General features: G+C 39.7%; 2 protein-coding genes across 3 annotated transcripts; one reads left to right on the forward strand and one right to left on the reverse strand.

Moving 5' to 3' along the window:
• Positions 1 to 3,565: 3,565 nt before the first annotated feature.
• LOC149026472 (putative Peroxidase 48) lies at positions 3,566 to 7,267 on the reverse strand. 2 transcript variants are annotated; one of them, XM_089146770.1, is made up of 4 exons: positions 7,190 to 7,267; positions 6,836 to 7,027; positions 4,409 to 4,574; positions 3,566 to 4,310 (listed from the first exon to the last, which is right to left on the reverse strand). In XM_089146770.1, the coding sequence occupies exons 1-4, from the start codon at positions 7,265 to 7,267 to the stop codon at positions 3,865 to 3,867; spliced, it is 882 nt and encodes a 293-aa protein (XP_089002896.1). In that variant the 3' UTR covers positions 3,566 to 3,864. The 2 variants fall into 2 exon arrangements, with proteins under 2 accessions (XP_089002896.1, XP_089002897.1); XM_089146771.1 differs by lacking the exons at positions 6,836 to 7,027; positions 7,190 to 7,267 and adding an exon at positions 4,902 to 6,314 and having other exon boundaries at positions 3,570 to 4,310.
• A 3,694-nt stretch (positions 7,268 to 10,961) lies between these two features.
• Positions 10,962 to 12,532, forward strand: LOC149026473 (chitinase-like protein 1). Its single transcript, XM_089146772.1, has 2 exons — positions 10,962 to 11,483; positions 11,661 to 12,532. Exons 1-2 carry the CDS (start codon positions 11,027 to 11,029, stop codon positions 12,230 to 12,232), a joined length of 1,029 nt encoding a protein of 342 aa, XP_089002898.1. The 5' UTR covers positions 10,962 to 11,026; the 3' UTR covers positions 12,233 to 12,532.
• The last annotated feature ends 1,963 nt before the right edge of the window (positions 12,533 to 14,495 follow it).

The following is a 14,495-nucleotide window of genomic DNA, read 5'->3' on the forward strand; positions in this document are numbered from 1 at the left end:
TAAATACCCAGCCCTTCGCCCTCTCTTTCCTTCTTCTTTTCCTTCTAAAGCTTGTAGCAACTTCTGGAATTTCCGGAAATTCAAAACCAGAATTGTTGCAGCATTCTAAAACTAAGATAGCCCTAGTCCCTTGACCTAGACTTCCCCTTGGATTTAGACACCCCTCCCCATCCCTTACCTTCAACCCTAGGTTTCAGCCTCTCCCTTCCCCTCTAAACCCTAGAATTTTCTGCAACTTATCCTTTTCATTAGGAAACCTAAACCCTAAAATTCCTTAACCATCAACCAAACCTTGTACCCTTTTAGGATTGGCATCCCTATCACTCCTATAACACTCAATCTAGCTGTAGCTCCAATCCAAATGCTAGAAACCCTAGGGTCTTACTAATTCCCAAAACCCAATCTGAAAATAATTACAGCAGAAGAGTTATGTTGGAATTCAAAACCCTAGCTGAACCTAACCCTACCCCTTTCCTGACCCCATAACCAACCTATTCCCTTCAACCAAACCCCATAACCAACCTGTTCCCTTGAACCATAGGGTTTTCTAAACCCTCATAGATTACTGATTATATTGAAGAGTCATGGGGGTGGACCTGGATCTAGGGCTTTTTCTCAATAAATCAAACCTTAGATCCTAGTTCACATCATCTCCTTCTCCCGACCCGCACGTAATTCAAGTTTTCTTCCCGAGTACCCCTGTTGAGGTAAATTTCTGTCTTTTATTGCAGCTTCGAGCTGGAGGTTCTGAGGACCGAGGATGTTAGTGGCTCTCTGCTCTAGCAAATCTCTCTCACTCACCCCTTAGTAGGGTGGGGTACATCATCGTCAAACTGCACAGGTAGAGAGACCTAAGCCCTTATTAAACCTCATTAGCTTTTTAGTAGAATTTATCTAGTTTTCACTCATTGATGGTTGATTTCATGCTCAGACTATCCAATCTAAAGTTTTTGGTTCTTAAAAATATTATTTAATGTTGGTTTCCGGGATCCCATCTGTTAAACTACAAATTTGCAGATCTTAGACGTCTTTTGTTTGCCCTATTCCAAACCAAGGCATTTGAGTTAAATTTCTAGACAAATTTCAAGTTTTCCCACTGGGTAGGTGAGTTTGGGAAATTTCAGCTTATGTATTTGTTTACTATTGCTTCTGTTAAGTTCTGGAAATTTAATAATGGCTTCTTTTGGACAAGAACCACAGCTTTGTATATTTTGCACATCTGACCATCGGAAAGGTTACAGATTAATGTAGGATTGGGGTTGAATTCGTTGCAGGGGATTGTGTTGATTAAATTGTAGGTTTTTGTCTCCATATTAATTGTGGTTAAATTCAAATATGTATCAATGGCATTTTTTTCATAAAAAAACTTTCTTAAGAACAAAAGTTACCAAATGCCGATTTGTTCCAGTCTTTCTCAAATGTTCTAAGTATAGGTTTTTTCAAGTGGTCAAACTGTGCTCAGACCATCATTCTTTGATTAGAATGCCATTCTTAAGAAAGACCATTACCAAAGGCATACTAGACATCCCACTTCGCCTTCATTCATCCCCAACGTCGACCGTCGCCGCAAGCGTCCCAAACCCCACTGTAATTGGAGGCTGTGTGATTCTTCGTAAACTATCACCACCTCCGAAGGCGTCTTCTTTGGTGACGAGAAGAACCTTTGAACTGTAACCTCCTTCAACCTAGTCCCCGTTACTCAACAAGTTCAAATCCTGGATGTTGTCTTCTCTGTGAATTCCGGCATCTCCAAATGTCGAGGATAGAACTCACATCATCCTCCAGTCACTCCTACAGATCCAGCGAAGAGCCTTGGAATATTGTGTTCCCTCTGGGCTTGAGGCAAAGCCATTACTCCCTCCACCGTAACTTCAAGAACCTGCAATTCAACCTCCTGTATTTTCCCCTTCATCAAGTAAACTCTTGGTTCTTCTTTTCTTCCTCCTGCATACGTTGTGTTAGGGATTCAAGTTTGGATCCCATCGCCGACCCCTGATGCTGCAATTTTTGCACCAGTGATTCAAGGTCTTCAACCCTAGACTCCCTTCGACTGCTGGCCATTCCCTGGATCAACATGCTCTGGTACCGGTTGATAAGAACCAATCTCCTCTTCATCATTCAAACATGCAACTTTAGCTTAAAAACACGCATGCAGCACAACCGAATAGCATAGACAACGCTTGGAATCTTCAAATTAAATCAACAGACTACACTGATTGAGCAACTGCAATGAACTGCTGCACTTAATCCAGTGATTACAAATAGCTCCGGCACACTCCCCACCCCAAGATTTGAATACCCTGTACTCTTATACCGCAAACCTGTGAGTCTTCCTCTCCCCTACAAGCTTGGCTCACTCCTTTTACTCACTTCTTGCCTCCCCTCCAACCCCAGACCTTCCCTATAATATAACCAAAATCATAACCTCTACTTTCCACCTAAGCCAAACCCTCTAAAAGGTGCCAACATGAAATTGCCACTTGTCCTTACCCCTGACATGGTCATTTGGGTTTGATATCTTATAGTCTCTTTATCCCTTTATAATATACCTCTTGATATTATTCCCCTCGATGTTGGTGTCTTAACAGCTTGCTCTTGGTCTATTCATTTATTGATTTCCAGCACTAACTCTAATTTCTTCCATATGATCAAGACATCTAATCAGACATTCATATTCAGTTTCTTTGATAATACTTAAAATCCACTGGTTCATTGTGGGAAATCTTGAACTGGAGGTGCTTGCACTATGCTTACCCCTGCAGGGAAAACGTTTGCCTGGAGGTGCAAAACGGAGATTATATAAAACACCTCGATGGTGAGAGTGAAGTGTATAACAATTGTGCAAGGAATGATTAGTTGTGTGTCATTTAAGAACACCATTGCTTATAGCAATGCACCAGTTAATTTATGTGACCCAGTTCTAGTATTGACCAATACTAATCGGGTAACAATAGGTATAGCTACAAAAGAAGCTCCTTATCATTCTCTTTCCTTCTTGCTCTCATTCTCTTGATTTCTTCTTCCTCCTCTCTTTCTCTTCCCACCACCTCTGGTTCTCTTCCTTCCCCTTGTGGTTCCTCTTCAGATCAGGACCTACCTGCAGCATTTTTCCTGCTACTCTTGTCTACTGTGACCATCTCATCTGAAGCAAGATTGGCACCTCCCTCCATCTTTTGGTCTGCAAGGAGAAGGATCTTTACACTAATAAGGAAACCTACTCCCCGCCATTTGTTGGGTATGGCCTCTGCTTGCTGCGTCGCCTGCTCAGGATTCAGCTGCTCTGTCACTGATTCGCATTGTCGTCCACTCGTCCCTGCTGTTGCTGCAACTTCAGTATATCCTGCAATGCTGCAACCCTGATGCCCTCTGTGATGCTACATTGATCCGTGCTGCAATTGTTGCAATGAAGGCCTCCTTTGACAGAAAGGATAGTGTGTTGTGGTCTATCTTGGCCTACTGGCCTTCTTTTATTTTATTTTTTTGGGGTGGGGTTGGGGGGGGGGGGTGTCCATTCTGGCTTAATGCTGTGATAGTGTTGCACTTTTAGCTTTCCTGCAAGTCCAATTTGCAGTTGTTGAGCTCCATTTTCTTTTCCTTGGTTTACATTTGTATTCTTTCCCGTTCCCCTTTCTCTCCGTTGGTTAATGAATTCATTTATTTGTTCAAAAACAAAAGAACAACAACAAAATTAAAACAAATTTAATCCCAAGAGACTTCTGGAGCAACAAGACCAAAAGAGTTTTCTGGCAAATGCACCATCTTATCGAAAGGAATTAATGAAGAAATGGATGTACAAAAAAATACATTGAATTGCAACTCAGATCAACAGTCTATGCTACATATGCTTGCTAATTATTCTGTCAACTATTTGACAACCATAGAGCAGTTGCTCCGGATTTGACCTTGGGAACCGGTGAGGACACCCAGGTTTGACAATTTGGTCATCACCTGCATAAAATCAATCCGGAAATCTGTCCCATCACCAGACGCATAGGTCCTCACAACATCAGCTGCTGCTGGGTCTCTCATCAACTCTTGGTCAGAATAAAGAAGTCCTCTATCTCTTAGCAAATCCTGGTAATAATGAAGGTCAAATATGCTCCCCATTGTGATGGATGATGAGAGTTGTTGGTTGGAGATTGTTTTTCTATTATTCAACGGGTAGCTGTCATGCTGTTTGTTGGTGCACTGGGAGGTCAAGTGATTGAGAAAATCAGCATCTAATGTATCATCTGGCTTTCCTGTTCCTGTGAAGTTTGCAACACGATGCTGAATGACGAAGCAGTTGATGCTTCCAATATTGTGAGCACCTTAACAGCAAATTTAATTAGGTTAGTCAGAAACTATTGTCCATAAACTCTAAGATACCTTAGTTTAACAATGCTATGAGATTGAGGATGGAAATTACCTAGAAGTGTAACAGTCTCTCTTTCGCTAAATCCCTTTCTCTTGAATGTTCCCAATATTTTGCCAATCCTATCTTCAGGTGATGGAATATCTTGAAAGGAATCTGCATAGAAGGACTCGGTACTGTCTCTTCTTCCAGTAAGAAGAGGATAAAAAGGGCCACCCATCTGTTGTTTCAGGTTCATTGGGTACAGATATGTAAACAAGAAAGACGGAAGCAGAACAATCAACCCACAAAGTACCGTTAAGAGAAAAGTTAGAAAACTATCAAACAATATATATAAGAAAGATTGAAATACTTAAAAAGAAAGAATATATGGATATCGATTCTTCAACTAAAAGGACTACAAGATAATTAGGGGCCTAGGAGAAGATGAAACCAATCATGAAGCAAAAATCATAAGCTGATCAGAGCCAATCAAATTAAAAGAGATTTGTAAATGTGAGAGCTCCTAAGCACCATGAAAGCTTGCAAGAAATGGAAAAACTCTCACCCAACTGAGCTGCCAACCAAGTGTCAACATCTGCAATCTGCAGAAAATCACAAGGAAGTTCAGATCTTCATCACCCACCCGCCGGGTGGGATTTTTATCAGCTCCAGTTTGGAGACGCTCCAGTTTCCTCATGTTTGCCATTGGATGATGAACATCTGTCATATAGCAATCCTACGGTTATCCATCCCCAATGCTTAACTATGGTTTAATCCGACTCACATCTCCTAACTAATGTTAGTCTTCTCCTTCCTCTCTCTCTCTCTCTCTTTGTCGCCATTGTTTTCATTTGAGTATCTTCTTGTGCTTTCTCCGTCTTGGACTCCGGCATTGATAGTTGCTAATATTTAACAAACTCATGACCTGAAGCATTCTTGAAAATAAAATCTGCAAATCCATCTAATATTTAACAAACTCATGACCTGAAGCATTCTTGAAAATAAAATCTGCAAATCCATCCATTTATGGATGGGAGAAAGAAGAAGAAAAGGAGGAATGAGAAATCTGCAACTCCTTTTCTCGTTATTATCTTTTTCTAAAACCTCCTCTCGATGTCTCTTGGTTTTCTTCCTTTGATGCTTCCAAATCAAGCAAAAACTGTAATCGTCCAGCTATTTCCGCCCTATTTTTTAAAAATCATTCTCCAGTTAGGTTAGGCCTGAGAGAAATCCAGCCCCAATCAGTCGTCACTGACCTTTTCCTCCATGCCCAGTCTAGATGAAGAAAAAGGTTTTGAAGAAAGAGTTAAGAAGGGACAGAGGGCAAGCTGGACAGTTGTGCCTTCAGCTTGATCTGGAAGCATCAAAGGAAGAAAAGGAAGAGAGAGAGAGAGATCCATTAATTGAATCCTTCTTCAGCAAATGCCACTTCGAGCGTTCTATTCTCAAAATTTTCTCTCTGCTTTGAATAAAAAAAAATCCCCAAACAATGAAGACATTAGATGAGTCCCATTACCATTGCCCATTTGAGGGGAAATTTTGATCAGATCTTTAATGAACATCATCTTTCAATACGTTGCAGCTCAAGTTTTGCTTAGTATCGGATTTGAAAAGGAGAAACGAGAAAACAATTAGTTGTATGGCTGCTTTAACTAAGGCCATAGAAACTGGGCCACTAAAAAAAGTTGGATGTAGGTCTGAGAGACTGTAAATTTCAGTCGGGTTAGCTCAATTCTTTCGCTTGAATTTTTAATGAGCTCTGTTTTAGATATCAATAAAAATCAGTGTTCAATTGTGAAGGAGATGAGGACAACAGCGGTGATGGGCACTAGGCAGTGGGCAGGAATGTGACTTAAGGAAGAGAGAGACGAGTAGAAAGAAACCATGGTTAAGGTCGGTGAGTGGATCGTAATTACTGATCGTTGGATTTTAAAATTACACATGTCAATTATTTAACGGAGGATAGGAGGAAACTTTAACTTGTCAGTCAGTACTGCTGGAGCTGATAAAAATCCGGTACGGTACCACTCGCTCGCTCGCTCATGGCTTGCCGTGGTACAGGGGGAGGCCTGTGTCAGCCCTACTGGAAGGATGGGAGCATGGGGAAATGGCCTACTACCCAGGTGGAGTAGATCTGAATTCAGCAAGAAAAGCCCACCAGCAGAACCAGAACTTATCCTCAACTGAACAGGCCACATCTGTGGCTACTGTAAGTAGTATTGCATGGAGTTGACAAAAGGAAGATTGGTCCAGAGACTACCAGATGTTGAGGGAGAAAGATATGATGATTACACCTATATATGGGCAACAACAGGGTTAACCCTACCCGCTGGTAATGTTCTCTCAAATCTCAACCTCTGCCATCTCTCCCTCTAGAGTTTGATAAAATGTCATAAACTAGGTACTACATGTTACGATTTATTCATTCCCGTTCAATTGGCATGGTAGGAATTACCAAGTTAATTGAGGAGGAGGAGGAGGAGGAAGTGAAGAACGTACAAGAGTAATCCCATCCCTAGCAGCAAGAACGAGAATATCCGCACAAGAAACAGTTCCCGGACATACGTTTTCAAGTCTGCGCTTTATTATATCAACCATTTCAAAGCCTTTGAGGGTAAGATTCGGCCCAGCCTCTGTCTCACTACGACCTGCAGTGGCATGGTCTTTTAAAAGAATAGAAGCGTCGCATCCCTGTAAGAAAGATACATCATGTATCATGCATACACGTTCTTGCCGATTAAAATTAAAATTAAAATTAAAATTAAAATTAAATTTGCATAGGATTTCTTATTGTCTAGCTAATAAGAAGGAACAAACACGTGGACGTGGAAGAGAACGAAGAACAATTAGAACCTGAATGAAGCAATCATGGAAGACGAGACGAAGAAATGCTGCTGGAGTATCACTGTTTTCTGCAGTGAGTTGTCTCATGGTTGAAAGGACGATGTGCTCTGCTTGCTCACACTTCTCCCGATAGAACCCGTATCGAAGTGTGGGGAGTGACCGTGGTTGATCCGTTGTCTTGCTCACACACAACACCGCAACCATGAGCACAGCAAAGGCAAACGTCTTGCTCAAATGCCACATTTCTGTATCCGGAAAGGGAAGTTGCGAACACATTTATGTCGCAGAATTGTGATTACGTCGACAATCCTTCTTGAGCTTCGACGCGGAAATCAGAAATGAAGTGTCACGATATTTAAATATGCTAGCTACATGGGTTGAAGCCATGCATGAAGATAGTGTGAACGATAAAATTAAGCCCAAACACAAGAAAAATTAGCTGAAAAAACTTCAAGAATAACAGAGACTCGATCATTTACTTGCATCTGAAGTGGAAATTTAGGATTGGAACCCATAAGCGAATTAAATTTCCAATATAAAGTGTTTGCTGTTTTGTGTTTAATTTGTTATAGAATAATATCTGTTTATTAAAAACTCTAAACGCACTGAGGTTGACATTTCATATTAGGTCGGCAAGTCAAAGCCTCAGCCGGTCATCAGTAGTTAATTTGTGGTTCGCCTCTTAAAGATGATCAAACAACTGTTCACCTGCAAATTAAGAAAAAGATTCTATTTTGCTTTTGCAGCCTTCAACTTAAGATGATAGAACTACCCTTCACCAGCAAACCCAAATAACACTAGTAATTGTGTAATTTGTTACTCAACCATGCATGCTTAAGGTACTCACGTTTAATATTTTAATTTAACAAGTTTTTTCTTCATATTTCAAACTTTATCTGTACAATTTACCTCCAAAAACTCCTCCCCAACCACATCACCTCGTTGTTTGGTGGAATGGATTTGGTCTTTCAGCCAGAGAGTATGACAGCCGCATAAGCCAAGGACTAGAACACCATTGGGCTTCTTTGCAATGCCAACTATTATGCCTACAAATTCCCCGATGCCCAACATACCTTGTAATTCCCCACATTGTATATGAATTTATTTATTAATACTTTAGAACTGTCAGGACCAAGAAGAGAGGTGGCAGACATGAAGCAAACTGTGCATGATTTTTTCTAAGATAGTGTTTGGTCATTTTACCTAAGAAATATATGCAAATGATATAATATATATACAGAGAGAGAGAGAGAGAGAGAGAAAAGAAAGGTCTCCTGGTTTCATTATTTTGGTTCTATGATTTTGGATGACGTTAAAGAGTATAGGCTGGTTAATGGCCTTTCTTTCTACTTCATTTATAGTAATGGGCTTAGAATGGTTGGACTTTTAGTTGGTTTAAGTAATGTGGTCCATGGTTTAATTAAAGTTCTTTTTGGTTTGGTTCATACCATCAACCAAGAAGAAATGAAACAAATGGGGTTGTTTCCTCATCTTTTTTGTTTACTTAAAAAAAATGATGGAAGAATGGGGAAGAATTGGACTTTCAACGGGCTATTGTAGCTGAGAACAAGGAGCTGAAGTTGCATGCAAGAAATCCGATTTGAAGGAGTTGTAGATCTGATTTTGTTTCGATTTGACTGAAAGTAGCTGATTTGTGGAGTTGCTGGACTTTTTTGAGAATCTAGGCTGAATAGATGAGTTTTAAACTTGGATTTTGAAGAAATAGGAGAACAAAAGAACAGGATTAAGCGAAGGAGTGGAAGTGCGCTTTGCTGAATTTTATTTTCTCAAATAAGTGGCCTGGTTACAAGAAAATTGTGAGAGGAATTGTCTGATTAATCAAGATCCCATGATAGAAAATGTTTTGAAAACATGTTGGATGTTTGCTTTTATATTTTCTGTCATTTAGTGAATGACAAATTATATGGGATTATGGTTATAAATTTATGTGAGTTGATTGGTGCAATTCTTTTCTCAAATAATCATGCTTGATTTCTTTAGAATACCTTTTGGATGCGTTAAAATATGCGTCTATGACAATATAAGCAAATAATGCTGAATTTATTTTTGGTGAGATGCCTTTCATGGGAATGGGATTGGCATGTGTATATATATAATACAAATCAAGTATTGTTGAACTTGATTTGTTTTTAGTGAACCATCTTCATATGAATGGAAATGGGCATGTATTTATGTTCGATATAAATATGTATTGTTAAATTTGAATCTTTTTGTAATGAAACACTTTCGTATAAGTGGGATTGGCATGTCTATTTTCATTTTAAACAAGTATTTCTCAATTTTATTTTCAAGTGCGTTACCTTCATATGAATAGAATGAAATAGTAACGGTAAAAGCTATGATTAGAGGAGACGAGGAACGTGAAAAATGTAGTGTTGTGCAAAACTTTCATGAGCCTGTCAGCCTGGTATTTGGTACTTGAATGGGAGGACTGGAAGCATGACAGTAAGGTGAGGAAAAATGTTAAATGTTTTTATTTTTGTTTCCCATAAGGGCACTAGACTTGTGCCTAGAGATTGAGACCATGACCCCTTGAGGGCACCAATTAATATACCATTCGAACGTCGAGTCCGAGAGTGAATTGGCGAAAAGCCTCATCTTTAGTTTGTCATTGGCCATTTGGCCCCAGCTTTGCTCAAAATCTTCATCCCGAGCATCGTAGAAAACCAAAACTCTATAAGGATACTTTTGGAATTGAAAGCAAATAAACGGTGATTTAATTCTTTTCAATGATAAATTGAACAAATATATCCGATAAAAATTCAATTTTGGGGTCTATGTGTTTTTTAAACATAAAGTGGAATGTCAATGCTTTAAGGCCTCCATTTTGGGGTGCCAGTGCAATTTGTTCTTTCTTTTTTTTTTTTTTTTTTTTTTTTTTTATTTTTATCAAACAACTAAAAAAACACGAACTACTTGATATCAAACTCTATGTTAAATATTTTTAGCCAAGGTAATTTGGGATTTTAGAAAAATTAACGGTAAGAGTTAAATTTAATCGAGAAAATTAACAAAGGGGAGGTGTTTGATATACTTGCTAGATAAGAGCGGAGGTAAGTGATATTATCTATGTAAGAGGGAGTGTAAGTGTTATTTGTTCAGCTAAGAAGGGAGGTAAGTGATATTTATCCAAAAAATATTTTTAGCCAAAGATAGTTTGGGATTTTAAAAAAATATTTAACTGTACAAGTTAAATTTAATCAAGAAAGTTAACAGAAAGAAGGTGTTTGATATATTTGCTAAGATAAGAGGGGGAGATAAGTGATATTATCCAAGTAAAAGGGGGTGTAAATGTTATTTGTCCAGCTAAGAAGGGAGGTAAGTGATATTTACCTAAAAAATATTTTAGCCAATGATAGTTTGGGATTTTAGAAAAATATTTAACGGTAAAAGTTAAATTTAATCGAGAAAGTTAACCAAATGAAGGTGTTTGATATATTTGCTAGATAAGAAGGGAGGTAAGTGATATTATCCAAAGTAAGAGGGGGTGTAAGTGCTATTTGTCCAGCAAAAGAGGAGAGAAGGTAAGTGATATTTACCTTATAATAATAATAATTGAGAGGTGAAACTCAGGATTGAGGCTCCTTATCTTGTAGGTAACGCAAGGACGTGAGGAGTAAACATTTCTAATTAATGAAGAAATCTTTCCACCAACCAAACTGCAATCCAAAGCAAGAAGGGTCCGGGGTCTCATTCTAATCATTCATCATTTCGGAAAACGTTTGTGTCTTCAGTTGCAGTAAGTTACTACTTAGCTTTCTCCCACCCACCTCTCTCTCTCTCTCTACCTTTTGGCCTTTGCTTCATATATCTGTTACTTCTTCTATGCCACATTGCCTTCAAACAACACAGCTCATCCCATTCCTATTCGTCTGTCCTCTCGCGATTATCATCTCAATATCTGGGGGAGATCCAATGGAAACCAAATGTGTAGTGTCCATCATGGCCATCACAGCCTTGCTGTTAGTTTCAATGTCTGGAAGCGCAAATGCAGCATTAAAGAAGGAAAAGAAGAAGGTGTGTGACAAGGGATGGGAGTGCAAAGGGTCGAGCTACTGCTGTAACCATACCATAACTGATTTTTTCCAGACCTACCAATTTGAGGATCTCTTCTCCAAAAGAAATTCCCCTGTTGCTCACGCTGTTGGCTACTGGGATTACCATTCTTTCATTACAGCATCGGCAGATTACCAACCACACGGCTTCGGCACCACCGGCGGCAAGCTGATGCAGATGAAGGAGGTGGCTGCGTTCCTCGGGCATGTCGGCAGTAAGACTTCCTGTAAGTATATTTCTAGCACTCAAAAAAGCCACTAAGGTTCTTCTTTTTCTTTTTTCAGAAAAAGAAGAGAATTCTCAAACATTCCACGCCCCCTCCCCCCTCCCTCTTCTTTTCTGTTCCTTCTCTTTGTGTGTGACTTCGATCTGTGGTCTTTTGCTGGCACATATTGATGATCAGGTGGTTATGGTGTTGCCACTGGGGGTCCATATGCCTGGGGACTCTGCTACAGCCATGAGATGAGCCCAAGCCACTCATACTGTGATTCCACTGACTACGTTCACCCCTGCTCGCCTGGTGCCGAGTACTACGGTCGAGGTGCCCTGCCTGTCTACTGGAACTATAATTATGGAACCATCGGACAAGGCCTCAAGGTTGATCTGTTGAACCATCCTGAGTACCTGGAACAGAATGCCACCCTTGCCTTCCAAGCTTCCATGTGGAGATGGATGAACCCTGTAAAAAAGCACCAGCCCTCCGCCCACGATGTCTTTGTTGGCAACTGGAAGCCTACAAAGAATGACACCTTGGCAAAGCGAGTTCCTGGCTTTGGAACCACAATGAATGTTCTCTACGGAGATCAGGTATGCGGTCAGCGTGAAAATGAATCCATGAACAACATCGTTTCTCATTATCTGTATTACCTAGACCTGATGGGCGTCGGCAGGGAGCAGGCAGGACCCCATGATGTCTTGACTTGTGAGGAGCAAGAGCCTTTCAATCCTTCGTCTACATCTACTACCTCATCCTAAACATGAGATACAGATATATGGTTCCAATTTGAGCACCTCCAGGCTAGCTCCATCCATCATTCCTTAATAATCGAATTAATTGCGGTATATATAATGTATTTTTGCTTTTCTTTGCAAGTATCCAATTGGTGATGTCATTGCTTTGTTTATAGCTATTGTTGCCCTCTGTTAGCAACCTCTTGTGTAAAAGAGACCAAAGCATTATCTACAAAATGCCTACGAGGTGGTGGTTGTGTTTTTTTTTTTTTCTTCTTTTTTTTGGGTAATGAAATTAAAAAGACTTGGTCCTTTTTTTCTTTTTTTTTTGGATCCACATCCTTACAATTTCCTCCTAGGATTGTGCCATGTGCCATTAATTAATTCAACAGTCACCCAATTCAAACTAAGGTTTAAAAAAATTCAAATTTATGGGTAGGTTTAAATAAAATTAAAATTTAGTTTGAACTGGGTAACCACATAGCACAATTCTAAGAGGAAATTGTAGGGAAAGGAATTAGAGAGGATGTGAATTCAAAGGGTGCGTGGGAGGGGGATAAGGAAATTAAAAAGACTTGTTCCTGTATGCATTCGATCACAAATACCAATCTATGTCAACTGTCCAACTCTGGAAGCCTGAGAGTTAACCACAACTCTAACCATGTAAGAAAAATTACTAGCAACGAAAGCCTCCATACCTGGCTGCAAGTAGATAGGGATAGCCTTGCTGCTCTTTGTGATACAAGAGACCACCCAAAGGCAATCCGATTCTATGATGAGATGTGTACCTTCCAATGGCAACCCCTCCAAAAGAGCACGACAGACTGCAATTGCCTCGCTCGCTTCTGTTACACTACAGTTAGGCTGAATATTACATTGAAGTTTGGCTGAATTAACTTTGGTAGCAAAATCTCTCCTGTTTTATCCCTAAGACCACCCAAATAGCACACTTGCTTGATTCCGGTTGCAAGAAGCATCACAGTGTGACTTCCAAGACCCTACTAGGGGAGGTACGTATCCATTCCGAGACTTGGAGAGGTCCTTGATGTGTCCCCAATTGCCTTGGAGTTCCTCTTTGTTCCTGAGCTGATTTGAAGTCTAACCAAGCTCTATGAGCCACCTCATGAATGTCCCCTTGAGACCAATTCCTGTTCCCAAATAGAAAATTATTAGGCGACCTCCATATAAATATATGCCAACGGCCATGGCAAAGGAAGGCCTAGAAATCCTTATTATCCCACTTATCATTCAGTTTGAGTTCCTTTCATCTGTATATTAGCTCAATATTGAGGACTTCCCATCTAGGGAGCAGTGCTAAAGGGGAACTAAACCAAGTTGATCTTGACGGACAATGAAGTAACATATGTTCTATGGTCTCAACCTCCCATCCGCACCCTTGGCATGGGTAATTAGCCCTTAGATGCTCCCCCGTTGCGATAGCATTTCAACAAGCTCGCAAGATAAAGGAATCTCGGGTAGAGCCTCCATCCTCCAAATACTTTTCCATGCCCCATGGCTGAAGTTGAAGTTTGGTGTTGAGCTTGATTCACACCTGCAGTGTTGCTTCTCTGGAACACTGCAGATTGCCTGGGATTGGATGATTATGGACAACAAGTAGCCCTGACTAAATCAATCTAACCTTCCTTTGTCAAGCCAAAATGGGTGTATAAAAATTGAGCGTACTTCAGCTTTTTTTAGAATATTAGGGCTCGTTTGATAACACTCTTTAAAAAACGTTTCTGGCATTTTTTTGTTCTTTGGAAACGGAAGAACGGGTTAGAGGCGTTTGATAAAATTGTTTGTTCTTCTGTTTTTTAAAAACGGACCAATCAGAAAAGTGTTCTAAAGAACGCTTTTTACAGAACATAAAAAATATGTTTTTACCAAAGAACGGAAGTGATAAAATTGGTTCAAATTGATGCCTTAGAACAAGTTTATCAAACACCAACTTATTTTTCAACCCAAAAAAATATATATAAAAAAGAACACTAATATATTCTATCTAGTGTTTTAAAAATATTTTCAGAACGGATTTATCGAACACCCATTTTCAAGTAAAGAACGGTCTTTTAGCACAGAAACATTAAAAAACGGTTTTGCATAAGAACTGATTTCTCAGAAAAGAAACGTTACCAAATGCATACTTACAGATTTCAGTTCCTCGCAGTTGCAGATAGGAAGATCCTTTGACAAATAGACAAGGTGGAACCGAGGGTGCAGACATGCAACGCTTCATTTAGGAACACAAGTCTTGAAATTTTCATTTAGACAAGTTTGTAATACGTTA

Source organism: Hakea prostrata, chromosome 2, assembly GCF_041222555.1.
Source record: "Hakea prostrata isolate BN-2017 chromosome 2, UWA_Hpros_2, whole genome shotgun sequence".
In the NCBI taxonomy this organism is placed as follows: domain Eukaryota; kingdom Viridiplantae; phylum Streptophyta; class Magnoliopsida; order Proteales; family Proteaceae; genus Hakea; species Hakea prostrata.